Below are 18816 nucleotides of genomic sequence, written 5' to 3' on the forward strand. Positions count from 1 at the left end.
ATTATTATTATTATTATTATTATTATTATTAAAGTCCAGGATCACCACCCCTCTGGTCAGTTCCACATCCCAGTGTTCTAGTGAGGCATCTGATCAAGGCCTGTATTTTAAAATGAGCTTAAAGATATATTTGCAAATGTTTGTATGTTTCATGCCAGGCAGAAAGCAGCTGGCTAAGTACTTTGGCAGTTGTTTATCCTCCTGAAAAGCCCCCCCCCCCCGATTTATAGCAGTAGCAGGAGACAAGTTTCTCAAAGTTGTAAAAGGGAAATACAGGCTGGGAGCAAATGTTACACTGACCCTACATATTACAGAATACAATCAAGCTGCAAAAACACTAATTAAGAGTTGGTAAATAGTAAGATTTATTGTTTAACAGAAAATAATACCATGTGCCTCTCATCAGACTCTAGCCATATTTTCCTAAGGTTTAAGGTATAATGAGAGGGCTAGAGCTAATGGGGAAAGCAGCTGGCTGGGAAAGGGGGGTGTAAACTGAAGAGGCTTCTTTGAAGCTGTTTTTACTGAGTTCCTTTTTTACTTTGCAAAGGCCTTTTCTTCTAAAAAGCTATCTATGTTATGTATGAGATTTGTTGGCTTAATGTAATTATGCAAAGGATTTAGAAAGTAAGAAATGCTAGATTCTTATGTTAGATTCTTATTTCATTGATGGTGTGTGAGAATGTGAGCCCAAGATCTCTGTTTAGATAGAATGTAATACCATGAGCCATCTGTTTTAGTCATTTGTTTTGGAATGCAGGGGCAACAGGGGCAAAAGGTGATCTGGTAATTAAGGTGCCTTGTCGAGGCAAATGTAAGATATATGGCTACTTGTCTGCCATTTATGGATAGAAGGAAATATAGCTCTTTGTCTCCCATAAAAGGTAATAGGAAATGGGTGTATCTTTTATGATTGGTTCTAGCAAACAGCCAATAGGAATTTCAACCAGGCTGATTGGACAGAGGCAGCCAAAGGAGGAGCAAGGGGGCTGGGCTGAGGAAATATAAGTGTTGGCCATCAGGGCTGGAGTGGGCAGAGCTTTGGTAACCATATACCACTGTGTCTATCATTTATTTGTCTGACAAATAAATTATTATTTTAATTTCTCTATTGCTGCGTTGAATATTTCATTCCAGCTAAGCGTTAACCACAAGCAGGGTGCTACATTAGGATATCTTTTTAAAAAATAGGGTATCTAAAAAAATTATAATCACCTCTTTGTTCTCACTGAAGTCACCCATTGCTACATTTCCTTTTTTGGGTGCTTCCGTGATTTCATTATTCAGAAAGAAATCTTGGGCTCTCGTTATGGCATGTGCTGGATGGATTTTACGTTAGTTCATTGCGTCTTTATGTGCCTTTAGCACATTCTGAAAGCCAGCTTATTCATTGGATTGGATTCTGTATCAGTTTGTGCTCTGCATAGCCCCGGGGCACACCCACAGCTATCTTTGACCTCACTTGTTCACTAAACCCACTTTTTCCTTCCTTCTCATTGTACTCAAAGTACATATCTACCTACTGGTTGTTTTGCATGAAGCAGTCATGCTCTGCTTGCAGAACCTCTCACCCATGAAACCTTATTCCACAGCACACTGGTAATTTGAGTCACTTCCGTACCAGAGAGGAGAAGTCCTGGTTGCTAGTGGCATTCTTCTCTTTATGTTCATGTTGAAGGAAGATCTAGGGTCAAGAAGAGGCTGATAGGGTGCTGGTGGCTTCTTGTCCGTGGCTATCTTCCCCAAGCCCTAACATCAGCATCAGAGTCCTGCTCTCCAACCCGTCATTAATTAAAATTAGACTGATGGGTACCAGGACAGGGTCTGCTCAGTGGTGGCCTCCTAGTTTTGGAACCCCCTTTCCTGAAGAAATCTGGCAAACCCACCTCTCTTGCTATCTTTAGACATGCTGCAAGGACCTTTGTGTTCTGCAAGGCTTTAATACGATTAGGGATGGGGAAGAAATTCAATTACGTTTGCATTCAAAGGTGAATCTTCCTTTCTGAAACAATACAATTCAAAGGTGAATCTTCCTTTCTGAAACAATACAAGAACAGCCCTCTTTTGAAATTCATACTTCTCTAGATCTTGCAATGGAGTTCTCCAGCCAAGCTGTCTGTAAAAAATATATGCATATACTAAGGTGCACTTGAAATGCATATTTTAGTGAAACAGCATACAAAAATGAAACATTATGGGGAAAACTGCTTTACAAAAATGTGTTTTTTTAGGAGAAACTCACACTAAAATGTTGGTGAATTTCCATGAAGACTACTTGATAAAACATGATAAAACATGACTACTTGATTGCAAACTGATGTGGAAATGGAGAACTGAAATTACAGATTCGCCTATCCCTAAATATGCTTCTCTCTCTCTCTCCTTTTTTAAAAGAATATTTTTTATTTGATTTTACCAATACAAAACTATATTAAATAACCAAATATATATCAATATACAGAGATTTCTCCGAATCTCAGGACTTCCACCCCTCCATGGAGTCCCATTTTAAACATTAAAAACTGCATCTTATTCCAACCTCCAGCTTTTACATCATTCCATATAATCCATGGTAATTGTTACACAGGAGTGGCCAAACTTTTTTCAAACAGGGCCAGATTGGAGAAAGTGAACATGCGTGAGGGTCGACCAAAGTTGCTGAGCTTTTTTTATGACTGAAGTTGCTGATTTAAGATTTTACCCCAGAACATATACTGCCAAGGGGGTGGATTAAATTGACTGGAGGGCTGGATTAGGCCCCCAAAATGGACTTTGGACATGCGTGCACTACACTAGATTCAAAATCTGGTCCTTGGGACTCTCTCCAGGCCACGCCCCTTTCTAGGTCACACCTCTCTCCCCAGGCCACACCCCTCACCAGCCTTGCTCTGCACACCCATTGAGTCCTTTCTTTTTGGCCGGAGCACGTCCTTGAACTTTGGCAATGCCTCCTGCTGATGTGTTGAGGATAGAGGATGTGTGTGTATAGAAGCAGCTAACCTTTGCATGGCTGGGATGTAGCCTACTCTACAAAGATAAGGGACGCGGGTGGTGCTGTGGGTTAAACCACAGAGCCTAGGACTTGCCGATCAGAAGGTCGGCGGTTCAAATCCCCGCAACGGGGTGTGCTCCCGTTGCTCGGTCCCTGCTCCTGCCAACCTAGCAGTTCAAAAACACGTCAAAGTGCAAGTAGATAAATAGGTACCACTCCGGCGGGAAGGTAAACGGCGTTTCCGTGCGCTGCTCTGGTTCACCAGAAGCGGCTTAGTCATGCTGGCCACACGACTTAGTGGTCAGGGGCCCCTTTACCTTACAAAGATAAGAGTCACACCCATTGCTCTGGCCAGTTTTGTTTTTTTTTTTATAATATATTTATTAAAGTTTTCAAATAAAGCATATATTAGATAAGCACTTATCATTGTCCATTTAACATCTCTCAATTGTTACATGGGACTCCCCCACACCTCCCGCATACACTTACATCATTATTAAATTAGTTTCAAACAAATTATCATTTAATTCATCTTAATTAATAATCTTAATTTGGTTTGACATATAATTCAACCTTAAATCTAATTTAATGGTAGACAATTGTCTGCACTGGCATCCAATTCAGCACTCAGCCAAATTACAATATTTTTGTAAATAAATCTTAAATTTCCTCCAGTCTTCTTCCATCCTTTCTTCTCCCTGGTCTCGAATTCTGCCGGTCATCTCGGCTAATTGCATATAGTCCATCAGTTGCATCTGCCATTCTTCCACAGTGGGTAGCTCCTGAGTTTTCCAATTCTTGGCAATTAATATTCTTGCTGCTGTTGTTGCGTACAAAAAGAATGTTCTGTCCTCTTTTAACACACTCTGGCCGACAATACCCAGGAGAAAGGCCTCTGATTTCTTAGTGAAGGTGTATTTAAACACCTTTTTTAATTCATTATATATCTTCTCCCAAAAGGCCTTCACTCTAGGGCAGGTCCACCAGAGGTGAAAAAATGTTCCTTCATTTTCCTTACATTTCCAACATTTGCTATCAGACGAATGGTATATTTTAGCCAGTTTAACAGGGGTCATGTACCATCTATACATCATTTTCATCACATTTTCCTTCAACGCATTACATGCAGTGAAGTTCAGCCCAGAGGTCCACAACCTTTCCCAATCTTCAAACATAATATTATACCCAATATCCTGCGCCCATTTTATCATTGTTGATTTTACCATTTCGTCATGTGTGTTCCATTTCAGCAGCAAGTTATACATTCTTGAAAGTACAGCTCTGGCCAGTTTTGCACCCTTGGAAGGGATGGTGGGCGGAGATGACTGGCAGAATCCGTGACCAAGGGAGAGAGACGGTGGAAGAAGATTGGAAGAAATTTAAAGTTTATCTCAAGAACTGTTGCAAAATTAATGAGTGCTAAAATGTTTTGGGTCAGGTAAAACAGAATTGCGGGGAAAAATAAATGGATATGAGAAAAAGGATTCAAAGGGAAAAAAAGTGTTATAAATTGACATTGGGGCTTGCTGGAAAACTTCAAAACAGGGATGCAGAAAGGGGAGGTATGAGGAAGTCGATGAAAGAAGGTTTAGGAAAAAAATGTGAAGAAATTATACGTGTTTATATGTTTGTTTGTTTTTGTATTGTTTTGTATTGTCTATTATTAAGTGTTAAAAAACCAATAAAAATTTTATAAAAAAAAAAGAAAAGGAAGGGATGGTGGATGCCTAGGGGCAGCTTAGCACGTTTCAAAGTAAGTGCAGTAAAACACATTGCCATCTAAAGCCCATCAAAATCTGGACTCTAAATTTACCTAAGGGCATTGTTATCTCCAACCTCTGATAGGGGTCTTATGCAAAAATGTGGAGAGATTTCCAGTTATCAGAAGAGGGGCTGGCAAACAGTCGTTCCCACTGGCGAAACTTCAGCCAACAGCCTTAAAGGATTTATTGGAAATCCTGGAAACCAAGACCCGAGTTTCGGGCAAGTGCTCTTTGGTGGGAGAACCCCAGCAGAGATTTAACACGCCAAAACGTGCAGCAAAGAAAAATGTGGAAATATAGGCTGTAAAACCTTTAAAATGTGCCCTTTCCAGCTACTTGCCTAACAAAATAACAGCCAGTCAGCCAGCTAGCTGGCATCACAACGCCATCTTCCTGGCCGTGCTATTCTAACTCAACACTCCCAGTTTGGATTAGACTATGTGGCTTCTCTGAAGGTATGATCACATCTCCCAGGGCTAGCCTGATTGCACTCCAAGCCAAGCAATTGCTAGGATGGCAATTTGTTTAAGTGCGCTGACAAAGCATCTTGGACGATCTGCCTGCAACTTTTGGAAGGGATGCTGAGCTGACCCTTTCAGGTCACTCCAGCAAGGCAGGAAGAATTCCTTGGACAAGGGTCCAGACTTCCATCAACAAATATGATGCAGGGAGAGGTCCATGGTGGCCACCGGATAGTGGCTATTTCAGTTATGCTTGCAAAGCTAGGGATTTTACCCCCACACCTGTTCCCAATGGTGTTCCAGCATTTTCTACAGATGGAAAAGGGGATTTTAAATTCCTGTGTGGCAGCCCTGTTCATCTCCTGCAGCTGAAAACAAAGTCTTGTGGCACTTTAAAGACTAGCACATTTACCATGGCTTAAGAATTCATCATGCGAAAGGCGGGGCTGGATGAATCCCAAGCCGGAATTAAGATTGCCGGAAGAAATATCAACAACCTCAGATATGCAGATGACACAACCTTGATGGCAGAAAGTGAGGAGGAATTAAAGAACCTTTTAATGAGGGTGAAAGAGGAGAGCGCAAAATATGGTCTGAAGCTCAACATCAAAAAAACGAAGATCATGGCCACTGGTCCCATCACCTCCTGGCAAACAGAAGGGGAAGAAATGGAGGCAGTGAGAGATTTTACTTTCTTGGGCTCCATGATCACTGCAGATGGTGACAGCAGTCATGAAATTAAAAGACGCCTGCTTCTTGGGAGAAAAGAAATGACAAACCTAGACAGCATCCTAAAAAGCAGAGACATCACCTTGCCAACAAAGGTCCGTATAGTTAAAGCTATGGTTTTCCCGGTAGTAATGTATTGAAGTGAGAGCTGGACCATAAAGAAGGCTGATCACCGAAGAATGGATGCTTTTGAATTCTGGTGCTGGAGGAGACTCTTGAGAGTCCCATGGACTGCAAGAAGATCAAACCTATCCATTCTGAAGGAAATCAGCCCTGAGTGCTCACTGGAAGGACAGATCGTGAAGCTGAGGCTCCAATACTTTGGCCACCTCATGAGAAGAGAAAACTCCCTGGAAAAGACCCTGATGTTGGGAAACATGGAGGGCACAAGGAGAAGGGGAGGACAGAAGACAACATGGTTGGATAGTGTTCTCGAAGCTACCAGCCTGAGTTTGAGCAAACTGCGGGAGGCAGTGGAAGACAGGAGTGCCTGGCGTGCTCTGGTCCATGGGGTCACAAAGAGCCGGACACGACTAAACGACTAAACAACAGCAAGATTTCGTGGGCTCAAGCTCTCTTTCCTGGAGGCACCTTTGAAATTCAGTGTTGGAAATGACGGTGAGATGCATATAAGTATTTAAAATACCCACCTGTTGCCAAGAACGCTCCATAAAACGAGTGATGCTGAGTTATACTGTGCTTTTCCCCTTGTACATCTAGGTACCCAGCAGTCCGTAGTGTTTATGGAGGAAGTAGAAATGAAAAAATGGTTACGTTCAGAAGAATTCTCAAGCAGAAGAAAGGTTTGATTTTTCTAAAGTATTTATTATTTTATTGTAAAGGTTATAGCTTATAGCACTGCAAATGTGAATTGCTTTACACCAGCAGGGTCACAGAGGTGAGGTTATTTTAAGCAGGGAAGTAGGGGATCTTTATTCCTCCTGCACAAACCTTGGGCATGATAGCTTGTACAAGTCCCATGATGTGAATGGGAGGCACAACTCACAGAGGGAGGAGGCTTCTTAGCCATTGAATTGTGCCTCCTGCATCCAGTGTCTCAATAACAACACAGGAGCCTAGGAAGCTGCCTTATGCAGAATCAGACCCACTGGTCCATCTAGGTACGGTGGTACCTCGGGTTACATACGCTTCAGGTTACAGACTCCGCTAACCCAGACATAGTACTTTGGGTTAAGAACTTTGCTTCAGGATGAGAACAGAAATCGCGCAGCGGCGCAGCAGCAGCAGCAGCAGCAGCAGCAGCAGGAGGCCCCATTAGGTAAAGTGGTGCTTCAGGTTAAGAACAGTTTCAGGTTAAGAATGGACCTCCGGAATGAATTAAGTACGTAACCAGAGGTAACACTGTACTGTCTACACCAGGGGTCATCAAACTTTTTCAGCAGGGGGCCGGTCCACTGTCTTTCAGACCTTGTGGGGGGCCGGACCATATTTTGAGAAAAAGAAGAAGAAGAAGGAATTCCTATGCCCCACAAATAACCCAGAGATGCATTTTATATAAAAGCACACATTCTACTCATGTAAAAACACGCTGATTCCTGGACGGTCTGTGGGCCAGATTTAGAAGGCGATTGGGCTGGATCCGGCCCCCGGGCCTTAGTTTGCCTACCCATGGTCTAGAAGGAATGGGACCCTTCTGACTGTGTTTCAGCCCTGGAGAGAAATGGGCCATCTTGAACAAGACCTTTAGAAACTTTCCTCCTCCAGACTGTTGAAGGAAGACTAAATTATGGGTAGTCTTGGCCATGGGACTTGAAGAGTAGCTGCCAATTAGCGTCCTGTAGGCATTAACTGTGCAGAAAAGATGCTGAGTAAGCAAAGTCGGGAAGAGGAAGTCGGGTTGCCATACGTATGGAATCCCTCAGACACAGACGACATTCGGCAGTGTGCCCCCCCCAAAGAAAAAAGCAGCTCAACAACTTTTGTGTTTGCATTTTCACTTTTGGAAATATGGCAACCGTAGAGGAAGGAAAACCAGGATTAATTCAGAACTTCAGGCACTTAGATGTCCATGACAAAAGTGTCTCTCACTCTATGTAAACGAACTGTGAAAAGGACTCTATGAATCCAACAAAAAGATGAAAGATGTATTTTCACCTGTTTGTTTGCTTGTTTTGTAGCACAAGAAAATATTTAATAAAAACTAATGAAGAAAAAAAGGCCTTCAGGCTCTTGCTAGACTGTACTGTACAAGGCTGTAAGCAATGAAGAGTACCTCCTTCTTGTCTGTTTCTTTAATGTCATTTTTATCTAGTGTCCGCTACTTAATAGTAAAAAAGATATACTGTAGAAGCATTTTTCAAAAAAAAAAAAAAAAGACAGAAAGAAAAAGAAAAGGGGGGGGAGCAGATTTTGAAAAGGGAGGACTTTTTAGAATTAAAAAAAAATTCTTTTAAGGGTGCACCATAGCCCTGCTGATCTTTGCAGTAAACAAACAAAAAGTAGTGGAGGTGGTAGGCTTCAACTCAAAATGAAATATGAAAAAAAAAAAACCCCAATAGTGCATTTTAAGAGCACATTTTGATTATTTTATATTGTTACATACCAGATAAGAACTGCAGCAATACTATCAACACTGCCATGGGGAGGGGAAGTAGCTCAGCATCTGAGCACATGCTTTGCTTTCAGAAGTACAAAGTTCAGTTGCCGGCATCTCGTGTTAAAAGGATGTCAGTGCATGAAAGACTTATGACTGAGACTGGCCAGAAACTGGGTGACCCAGAACAACTGTCTGTCTTGGCGCAGGGTAGTTTCACAGGTCAACAGGCTCTCCCCGTGTTCATTTTTTTAAGGAAGCAAATGGATTTGTACCTTTGGCATTCAGAATCGTTCATATCAAAAATTATTTCTTTAATAACAAATTTAACCAAAAAGAAGAGAGGAAAACAGGAGAGGGGAAAAAAATCCACCAGCTCACATTAAAAATACAATAACCATCAATTCGGTGAGACCATGGAGTAAGCTTCCAGGGAGGAAGCCAAACTGCTCGAACTGAAGTGACCTCTCTGGGGCGCAAGACTGGGCAGTGTTTGTGGAGGTCCAGGGCAGCCCAGTTGACAAGACTCCCCTCTCAGCCTGGCTGATGTGGTCCAAAGGAAAGCAGAGCCATATGAGAGCCAGTGTGCTGTGGTGGTTAAGAGCGATAGTCTCGTAATCTGGGGAACCAGGTTCGCGTCTCGGCTCCTCCACATGCAGCTGCTGGGTGACCTTGGGCCAGTCACACTTCTTTGAAGTCTCTCAGCCCCACTCACCTCACAGAGTGTTTGTTGTGGGGGAGGAAGGGAAAGGAGAATGTTAGCCACGTTGAGACTCCTTCGGGTAGTGATAAAGCAGGATATCAAATCCAAACTGTTCTTCTTCTCTTCTTCTCCAGCTTGGCTGCAGGAGTTGCCAAAAGGAGGCGTACAAGGCACCATCCAACAGCTTTAGGGACTCCACTCCAGATTTGCATAGAGTTTACTCCTTAGCCTTTTCTTCTCCTGAAGACACCCTGCAAGGCTGCAGAGCTTTTGGATCAGTTTTCCTTCTCCTAGATGGGTTTCCGTGGTTTCCGAGCCCTATATGCCCTTCATTCCTTCTACAGCACATGCAGAAAACACCTTCTTGGCCACTGGACCCATGACTGTTCTCGTCCGCTCAATCTACTGGCAGATGTCTTCACATGCAGAGGAAATGCCTAACTCACTGAGGGTTTGAGACCCATCGGCTACCCTTACCTAATTTAGCCAGCCAGTCAAAGTGTGATGCTGTTGCATGCTGACAGCTTCTAGGAGCCACAGGTGAGAGCTGAGTGCAGGGTGGGGACCAAAGGTGGACAAACTACCCCAGAAGGAGCATGACATGTTCCCCACCAAAGGTACTGCCCATCCCCCTAACGCCCCACCATTGATACATCCATCTTAACTTAAACATTTAAATCAATATATACCCCCAACTTGGTATCTCCACCAAGTTGATACTTGTAAGAAGAGGTTTTTTATTGTTGTTGAGACTTGGCTTCATTTCTTTTCCTTTATAAAGGTACTTTTATTGCAGAGGTTTTCAACATTTTTGAGTCCACAGCTCCCTTAACCAATTGCATTCTTTCTGTGGCGCTCTTGTGGGGCTCAGGAGCCCAGTTATGTCACCCCTTGTCTGCAGAGCTGGCAGCCTCTTGCCCAGTCAGCAAACTTTTTCAGCAGGGGGCCAGTCCACTGTCCCTCAGACCTTGTGGGGGGCCAGACTATATTTTGGGAAAAACAAAAAAAAAACACAAATTCCTATGCGTCACAAATAACCCAGAGATGCGTTTTAAATAAAGGTGTGCTGGGCCTGGGGGTAACCTGTGAAACACGGTCCAGGACCGGTCCAGAATCCGAAGGTTCCGCTGAGAGTCAGTCCGGCACGGCCAAGGCAGGACACGAGGCAGGAAACCAGGCAAGGACATTCTACTCATGTAAAAACACGCTGATTCCAGACCATCTGCAGGCTGGATTTAGAAGCCGATTGGACCATATCCGGCCCCCAGGCCTTAGTTTGCCTACCCATGCAGTCTCACCCGTTTTTGAACACCCTCCCTTGTGGAGGGTTCCCTCAGCCTCCTCTCCCCTCTCCTTGGGGGTCCTCCGGGCAGCTGTTGTCCTTGGTCTCTGAGCATCCCTCCTTGCCCCGATGAGAGGTGCTTCCCAGAGGCACCATTCACCTGGGGAGCTTGCAGGCAGGGCTGCTGCAACAAACAGCTGTGCACACTGGAGAGACCTGTCAGGAGTAAGCATGGAACACTGGTATCAAATAGTATGGGATACAGCCTTATTAGAAAAACTAACCAATAAGGATTGTGTGGATGAACACTTTTATTGTGTAAATAATGTTGTCTTGTCTTTTCTTTTCTTCTTTTGATTTTTTTTATTTCATATCTTTGTTATTTATTTATTTTTTTATTTCTTTTCCTTTTTTATTACTTTATAAATTTACTCCCTGATTTTCTTTTTCTTCATACATAAAGAGATAGCACATACAGTCATACCTCGGGTTGTAGTAGCTTTGGGTTGAGCATTTTCAGGTTGCGCTCCGTGGCGACCTGGAAGTAACGGAGCGCGTTACTTCTGGGTTTCGCCGCTTGCGCATGCTCAGACGCTCAAAATGATGTCATGCGCATGCGTGGAAGCGGTGAATTATGACCCACGCATGCGCAGACGCGCAGACGCGGGTTGCATTTGATTCAGGATCCGGAACGGATCCCATTTGCATCCAGAGGTCCCACTGTAATGTTTGTATAGATATGTAAATTTTTAATCAATAAAGAATAATATTTTTAAAAAGAAAAAGAAAGAAAAACTAACCAATAAACTGAAACTGACACGGGGACAAATAGAAGAAGACGCCTTCACCCTGGTATGGCTCCCCTTTATCACATACACAGCCCAAGAAGGCAATGACAAGAACCCGCCAACAGCATACAAATCAATCCGGCTAAGCTGATTCAAAAACACCCACCCAATCCACTCACAGATTCACCACAGCTAATCACAAACAAACAACCACACCCTAGGCCAACCCCAACCTCTCTCACCACCAAAGAAATACAACAAGCAAATAGTAAGAGAACCCACACAAGTGACACAAAACCCCACACATACACTAAGTAGAATAGGAGCCTTGCCACCCGACCCCACCCCGCTCTCCACCTCTTTCCCCCTTTTCTTCCTAATGTTACACTAACGTAAACTGATCTGTAGAAAATGTTACATGGAAAAAGAGACATTGCAGATACTTTTGTAAACCAAGAAATCTCTAATAAAAAATATGTTTAAAAAAACAAAAATAAAACAACAAACAGCTGTGCAAGCCTTTGGGAGGCAGACACATGAGAGGGCATCAGAGGAGCGAGGGAAGGAAAGAGGGGCAGAGGCCAGTGTTGCCTGCAGCACCCTTGACCATCATTCAAGGCACCCCAGGGTGCCACGGCACACTGGTTGAAAACCACTGCTTTTATTCCATCCCCAACACAAGAATCTTTGTGCAGAGGATACTTGAATTGATAAATAAATAGATTTTGTAATATGTAGTATATATCAAACTTAACTGGACAAATTACTGTCGTTCGATGTGGTTCCTGTATTTATATGAAAATCAGTAAAAAATTATTGGTAAAAAGAAAAAAAATGGCTAAAAAGGGAAAAAATGTAGCAAAGGTGGTACGGTTCCCAGGCCACTTTATTGCACAGTACAGTCCAATATGTTGTTGTTGTTTAGTCGTTTAGTCATGTCTGACTCTTCGTGACCCCATGGACCAGAGCACGCCAGGCACTCCTGTCTTCCACTGCCTCCCGCAGTTTGGTCAAACTCATGCTGGTAGCTTCGAGAACACTATCCAACCATCTCATCCTCTGTCGTCCCTTCTCCTTGTGCCCTCAATCTTTCCCAACATCAGGGTCTTTTCCAGGGAGTCTTCTCTTCTCATGAGGTGGCCAAAGTACTGGAGCCTCAGCTTCAGGATCTGTCCTTCCAGTGAGCACTCAGGGCTGATTTCCTTCAGAATGGAGAGGTTTGATCTTCTTGCAGTCCATGGGACTCTCAAGAGTCTCCCCCAGCACCATAATTCAAAAGCATCAATTCTTTGGTGATCAGCCTTCTTTATGGTCCAGCTCTCACTTCCATACATCACTACTGGGAAAACTATACGGACCTTTGTTGGCAAGGCACAGTCCTATATATATATATATTGTTTTTTAGGTGCCTCCTCCACCTGTGGTTTAAAACAAGAGGTGTCTCTTCTGGGAATGCTGGCGAAAATAAATATTCCCTCAACAAAAACGTCTCCAGCAGTGCTTTTTTTTTCCTTAAAAAAGTTTAGGGGTACTCTAATTTTCCTACTCATATTGAATTAATGCCCCTCAATGAGGCCAAACTTAGATTCACAAAATGTTTAGGGGTATGTGTACCCCTGTGTCCCCCCAGAAAAAGCACTGGTCTCCAGTGAAAAAAAGGCCGGTCTCCCCATGGGACACAGACATAGAGAATATACTGCCTGGGGGGCGGGGAGAAAGGCTTTTACTTTGCAATAGCCCTGAAGCACTTCCTTTAGATTACGGTACATGAGGCAACTGGTAGGGTAGGAAAGAGGAAGAAGGAAATCCCTGTACTACGCACAAAAGTGGCTCTTCAGTTAATGCTGAATAAATTCCAAGGAGGCAGCCATGTTCATCTCCACCCCCGCCCATGTGTGTCTCCTTAAAAGTGATATTTATTGTGATGGAAGCTTTTTTGGGCCAGAATCTACCCCGTTATGGCACAATGTTCATGCCACAATGAATGGGTTTGGTTTTTCAATGTGCCATTGGGCCGTTTTTCAGAGTAGGCAGCAATTTTCTACTCTCTTCTTAGACGATTGCATGGTGTCACTCCCAATATGGCAGTGGTGTAGCGTGGGTTGTCAGCACCCGGGGCAAGGCAAGTAATTTGCGCCCCCTAACCCATGGATTTTAGTAGGGGCAGAGAGCTGCGAGTGCGAGCGCGCCCCCCCCGATGTTGCGCCCGGTGCGGCTGGCCCCCCCTGCACCCCCCACGCTACGCCACTGCAATATGGATTTGGGTTTTTCCCTCCTCAGAGGCCAACCTTTGCTTCTTGATTTTTTTATTTTTTGCTGATGTGAAAGTGTCACAGTGCTCATTGGCCACATGACCTCCAATTGCATTGTCTCAGACTGTGCTTTTCGTGTGTCGTCACCCGTTAATCAGACTGTTTACAATCCCCTCTCTTCCTTCTGCGTCCATATGTATACATCCCTGGCTTCTAACACTCGGAGCAACCTCAGGAAGCAGATTCTTGCTTACCAGAGCCTATGACACGATAAATTTGTCAGTCTTTAAAGTGCCACAGGACGGGGGTTTGCTGCAACAGCAGTGCAGTGCTGCCTTGGAGATGTCTTTGCAGATGCAAACTCCACCCAGTTCAGTCAGACTTATCGTATTTTTTGCTCTATAAGACACACCAGACCACAAGACGTACCTAGTTTTTGGAGGAGGAAAACAAGAAAAAAAATTCTGAATCTCAGAAGCCAGAACAGCAAGAGGGATCGCTGCGCAGTGAAAGCAGCAATCCCTCTTGCTGTTCTGGCTTCTGGGATAGCTGTGCAGCCTGCATTCACTCCATAAGACGCACACACATTTCCCCTTACTTCTTAGGAGGGAAAAAGTGAGCCTTACAGAGCAAAAAATACAGTACTCCCTGGTTAGATGGGTAGGCGATTGCCATCTAGCATGCTTACCCTTTCCAGAAGTTTTCTTCTGAGTACCTGGCTTACCCTTTGAAAGGAAGAAAAGTTTTAAACTTAAGCTGGTGTGGTGGTTTTAGAGTGTTGGACTAGGACCTGGGTTCAAATCCCCCCCTTGGCCATGAAGTTCCTTGGGTCAATCACTGTCTCTCAGCTTTGCCCACCTCACAGGGCTGTTGTGAGGATGAAACTAAGAAGCAGAGAACCAAGTACACCACCTTGAATTCCTTGGAGAGAAGGCAGAATATAATATTTGAAATATACTCAGAGTCAAGAGTGGATTTCATGCTCTTTATTCAGCTCATAGTGGTGAGGAGGAATGGAAGTTCCCCCAGAATGTCTGCTTTATATACAAAACAAAAAAAAAAATTCTTCCAGTAGCACCTTAAAGACCAACTAAGTTAGTTCTTTATATACATTATTTATACAATGGGCCCCACATGATTGGCTAATTTCAGGATTCTCCTGTAGGCCAATCAGGTTGCGGATTCACTTCCACCTGGAGCTGGATTGGGTGGCTCCTGTGGACCAATCAGACTGCTGCATTCTGAATCCTATTGTTCTAGGACCAATCAGACTCCTGCATTCTGGATCCTATTCAACTCAGTACATAACACCAACACAGAGGTTTCTTTTTTACGTATATTTTTTAAAATAAATTTTCCATTTAATAATATACATTCACATCACTATTATCCACTTTACCTCCCTGGCTCTTTAGAGCCTATTGACCTCCCCGCCCCCCATGGCTTTCAAAATTAACCTTTAGATCATTGCATTTTGTACGTTTTCCAATTCTAATCATGCTCATTACAAAACAACTCAAAATTTAAATAAATATAGAAAGGTAGAAAACTTCTCCTTTCAAGTCTTCAGATAACCCTGCTAGCGATGTTAATTGCTTGCAATAATCTTTTAAATATCAAATAAATTTACTGCTTAGCGATGTTAATTGCTTGCAATCATCTTTTAGAGGTCGTAGAAATTTACTCCAGTCCTTTTGCAACGCTTGACCATGCTGCTTTCGGATTTTTCCGGCCAGCTTCGCCCGTTCTGCAAATGGAAGAATAATAGACTCACAGAATTGCAGAGTTGGAAGGGATCCCCGGGGTCATCTAGACCAACCCCCCCTAAGGAAAAAGCTGCAAATTCCTCCACAGCGTCCAACCAGCCTGCCTTCCAGCGCGACCCCTCGCCCGTCGCCACAGAGCAACGGGACTCCAATTCCCAAGGGGGGGGAAATACTGTAAAAATCCTCTTGGGAGCTGCTTCGAAAGCACTCTGAGGCGGGAGATCTAACGCGGCCGGAGGTTCGCTCTCCCGAGCTGAGGCGGCGTGGCTCCTCCTCCTCCGGCTGGCCGGGGCCCCCGTGACGCTTCCCGGCGGCGAGAGCGCACCAGGGCTGGCAAGGGAATGGGATCCGGCTGGAGGAGGAGGAGGAGGAGAGAGAAGGAGGTGGGGACGGGCGGGAGGGACGGAGGCGGCGCCCAGGCGACCGAGTCACGGCTTTAAATCTTGGACGGGCGAAGCGAGGAAGCTCCCAGCGCTTGGAGGCTGCCGGGTCTCTCTCTCTCTCTCTCTCCCCGTCGTCTCCGCCTCTCTCCCGCGCGCTCGCTTCTTCCCGCCGCCTCGGAGGAGCGCTTCTTCTGAGGGGCTGCCTCGGCGCGCGCGCTCCCTGGCTCGCCCCCTGACGTGAGGCGAGGCGAGCGGGCAGGGGGCACGACGCGCCCGCCTTCCAGGGAGCCGCTGAGGGAGCGGAGACCCACGCGCTGCCTTTCTCCTTCCTGGAGGGGACGGACAGTACACTGACTGACTGACTGGGCTCGGCGTCCAAGTTGAGGCGACTTTTTCTTTCTTTCTTTCTTTCCCTCCCTTCCCTTCTCTCGCCCTCCGTCCGTCGCCGGGCTGCGCTGGGTGGCGCTGCCGGAGCTTCTGGGGCTGCGCCGAAGCCGCTCGCCGCCCGCCGGCGTGTGAGGAGGGAAGGACTCCGGAGGAGGAGGAGGACGCGGGGCGCGCGCAGCTCCCGGCTTGTCTCGAAGGCTTCGACTACTTCTGCTGCTGCTGCTGCTCCGGCAGCCCCGACTGGCCGCCGCGATGGAGGAGAGACGCAAAGGAGACCCCCGGAGGTAAGGAAGGCGACGGGGGTGGGCCGAGGAGGGGAGTTGCCGCCCTCTCGTTCCCGCTCGCTTTCCTTCCCGCAAACAGCTCACCTGCTCCCACCCAGTGGCGTAGCGTGGGTTGTCAGCACCCGGGGCAAGGCAAGTAATTTGTGCCCCTAACCCGTGGATTTGCGCCCCCTAACCCTAACCCTCAGATGTTGCGCCCGGCAGTGGCGTAGCGTGGGGGGTGCAGGGGGGGCCGGGCGCACCGGGCGCAACATCTGGGGTTAGGGCAAATCCACGGGTTAGGGGGCGCAAATCCACGGGTTAGGGGGCGCAAATTACTTGCCTTGCCCCGGGTGCTGACAACCCACGCTACGCCACTGGCGCCCGGTGCGGCCGGCCCCCCCTGCACCCCCACGCTACGCCACTGCTCCCACCTGGCGCTTTTCTTCTCGCGTTCTCACAACCGCCCCGCCAGGTAGGCTAAGGCTGGGAGCGAGATTCGTGGATGGAAGGGAGGCGATTTTGGAAGCAGGGATCCCCCAAATCCATTCTAAGGACTACATGGAAATAGTTTGGGGTAGTGATTTTTTTTTTTAAGGTGCCACACCATGAAGTTGTTGTAGTAAGTGCCACACTTTTAACATTTTTTTTGGGGGGGGGGAGAAGGTACCGGTACTGCATACTCTTGAGACCCCCCCACCCCCAGAAAAAAGTACTTTGTTCGGGACAGGACTTCTTCACAGTTTGCTAGACTTGGAGAAGAAAAGTATTTTTAAAAAATATTTCCTTGTGCTTATTTATTTATAGCCTGGATTAAAATAAAGCAAAGCATTTTGCTCGGGTCTGCTGACAAGGTTTAAATAATTGACAGGCACAAAGTGGGGATAAGACCGCAGACGAATTTTTTTTGTGTGTGAGGGTGGAATGATATTGGTGGTGGTGGAAATGGGAACATAGGAAGGACAGTAAAAATGTATGCTGCAGAGCATGTGCAAAGTGTCCCCCAACGTCACATCTAACTTCCATATATTGGGAAGTGACCGCAATGGGGGTAGGTGATTAAAAGTGCAGGATTTAGAGGTATGAGGGGTTCTTGTTTGGGCAGGAGGGGGCGATAGCTTAAGTTCTGACATACAGTTCTGGAAGGGGTGTTGTGTGTTCAGACTTGCCTGAAAGTTGCGCATATTGACCCACTCTTCTTGCTTACAATCAGGTGTGATTGTGGTTACTTAGTTGAGAAAGGCAAGCACTTTGCACATGCTCCGACAAACTCTCTTGTGAGGCTGAACCTGGGCATGGAAAGCCATGTATGCACATAGCTAAGGTTTGGTGAGTTCTGGCTAAAATGAAACTCTGCAGGGAGCCAAACCTGACCTGAGAGGTCTGGGCAAAGTAGTGGGAATGCAGAGAACCTCAGGAGTTGTTTAGGGACTGCATAAAAGTAGGATAGATGGACTGCAAGGTAATTTGGCAGAGAGGTGATAAGTGTCAGGGAGAATTTCAGCACTGGTTGTCCACAAAGAGAGTAGCAGGGCTTAGTGGTTTGGGATATAAGTTGTAGGGTTACCGAAGAGAGGCTAGGTGCTTGGGGGTGTGGGCTGGTGGAGAAAGATTGGCAAGGGAAGTAGTTTGGAAAGCAATGCTGGAGTTTGGGTTTCAAGGGCTGCTTGCTTGGAGGCAAGAGAGAGAGTGAGTTGCTGGAGATGCAAGGATAGTTTGCCCAGAGGGATATGTTTAGGGTGAGCTAGACAATCAGGATTGGCTGAGACGGGGAAAGGGAATTATTTCTCGCTTGTTGTGGGAAGGAAGCTGGGAGATATAATTTGCATAGTGGAAGAGAGTGATAGAGTAGCATTGAGGTTTATATCAAGACAACCAATGGGGATCTGTGGGAGGATTAGAGTTTTTTTCTGCTTCAGGTGGCCAGCAGATGGAGTGTGTTTTTGATAGAGGTCTCTTGTGATATAGGAACACTAGATGTGGGAAATGGTAGGGGTCAGGTCAGAGGGACTGCAAAGGGAGTCAACTATCGGTGTTGGAATCTGAGCACAGCTGGGGTGGAGCAGAGGGCTTTGGGGCAGCGAAGTATAGGAATGGGGCATATTTATTTTATAGCCCCATCCCTTACTGTCACATAAGCAAAATGGAAGTCCTTTTCCGCCACAGAATTAAAAATCTAAACTAGCAAGTTGTGGAAGCCGGGGAGCACAGATATTATTAATATGCCATGGGAATATTTGGAGATGAGGTTTTGGGCTTGGAAGCATTCAGTTTATAAGCCCGGGTAGACGAGATACTGAAAGCTGAGGACCAAGATACATGTTTCAAAGAGTTGTGTGTCCCTTTGCCTGTGCAAATTTTTTATTTAAAAAATAAACATGAAAAGCAGCCTCTGGAGACTGCTGTCTTGAATGGGACAGTAGCAGGCAGGAGCAACCATTTAAATCTTTTCCCTCCCGCCATTTACCCCTTCAAAATCACCTCTCCCAGCTG

The 18816-nt window shown here is 45.5% G+C and overlaps 1 protein-coding gene across 5 annotated transcripts in view; it reads left to right on the forward strand.

Annotated features, from left to right (window-relative positions):
- The first annotated feature begins 14956 nt into the window (after positions 1-14956).
- Positions 14957-18816, forward strand: part of SLC4A4 (solute carrier family 4 member 4) — a 352153-nt gene continuing 348293 nt past the window's right edge. For 2 of the 5 annotated variants that reach the window (XM_083571040.1, XM_083571041.1), the window contains exon 1: positions 14959-16344. In XM_083571040.1, the coding sequence (XP_083427166.1) occupies positions 16313-16344 (32 nt within the window). In that variant the 5' untranslated portion in view covers positions 14959-16312. Of the gene's footprint in view, positions 16345-18816 lie in introns of all 5 variants that reach the window. The other 3 variants (XM_083571042.1, XM_083571043.1, XM_083571036.1) reach the window with 2 other exon arrangements.

Source organism: Podarcis filfolensis (assembly GCF_964270895.1).
Source record: "Podarcis filfolensis genome assembly, chromosome: 9".
Classification (NCBI taxonomy): Eukaryota; Metazoa; Chordata; class Lepidosauria; order Squamata; family Lacertidae; genus Podarcis; species Podarcis filfolensis.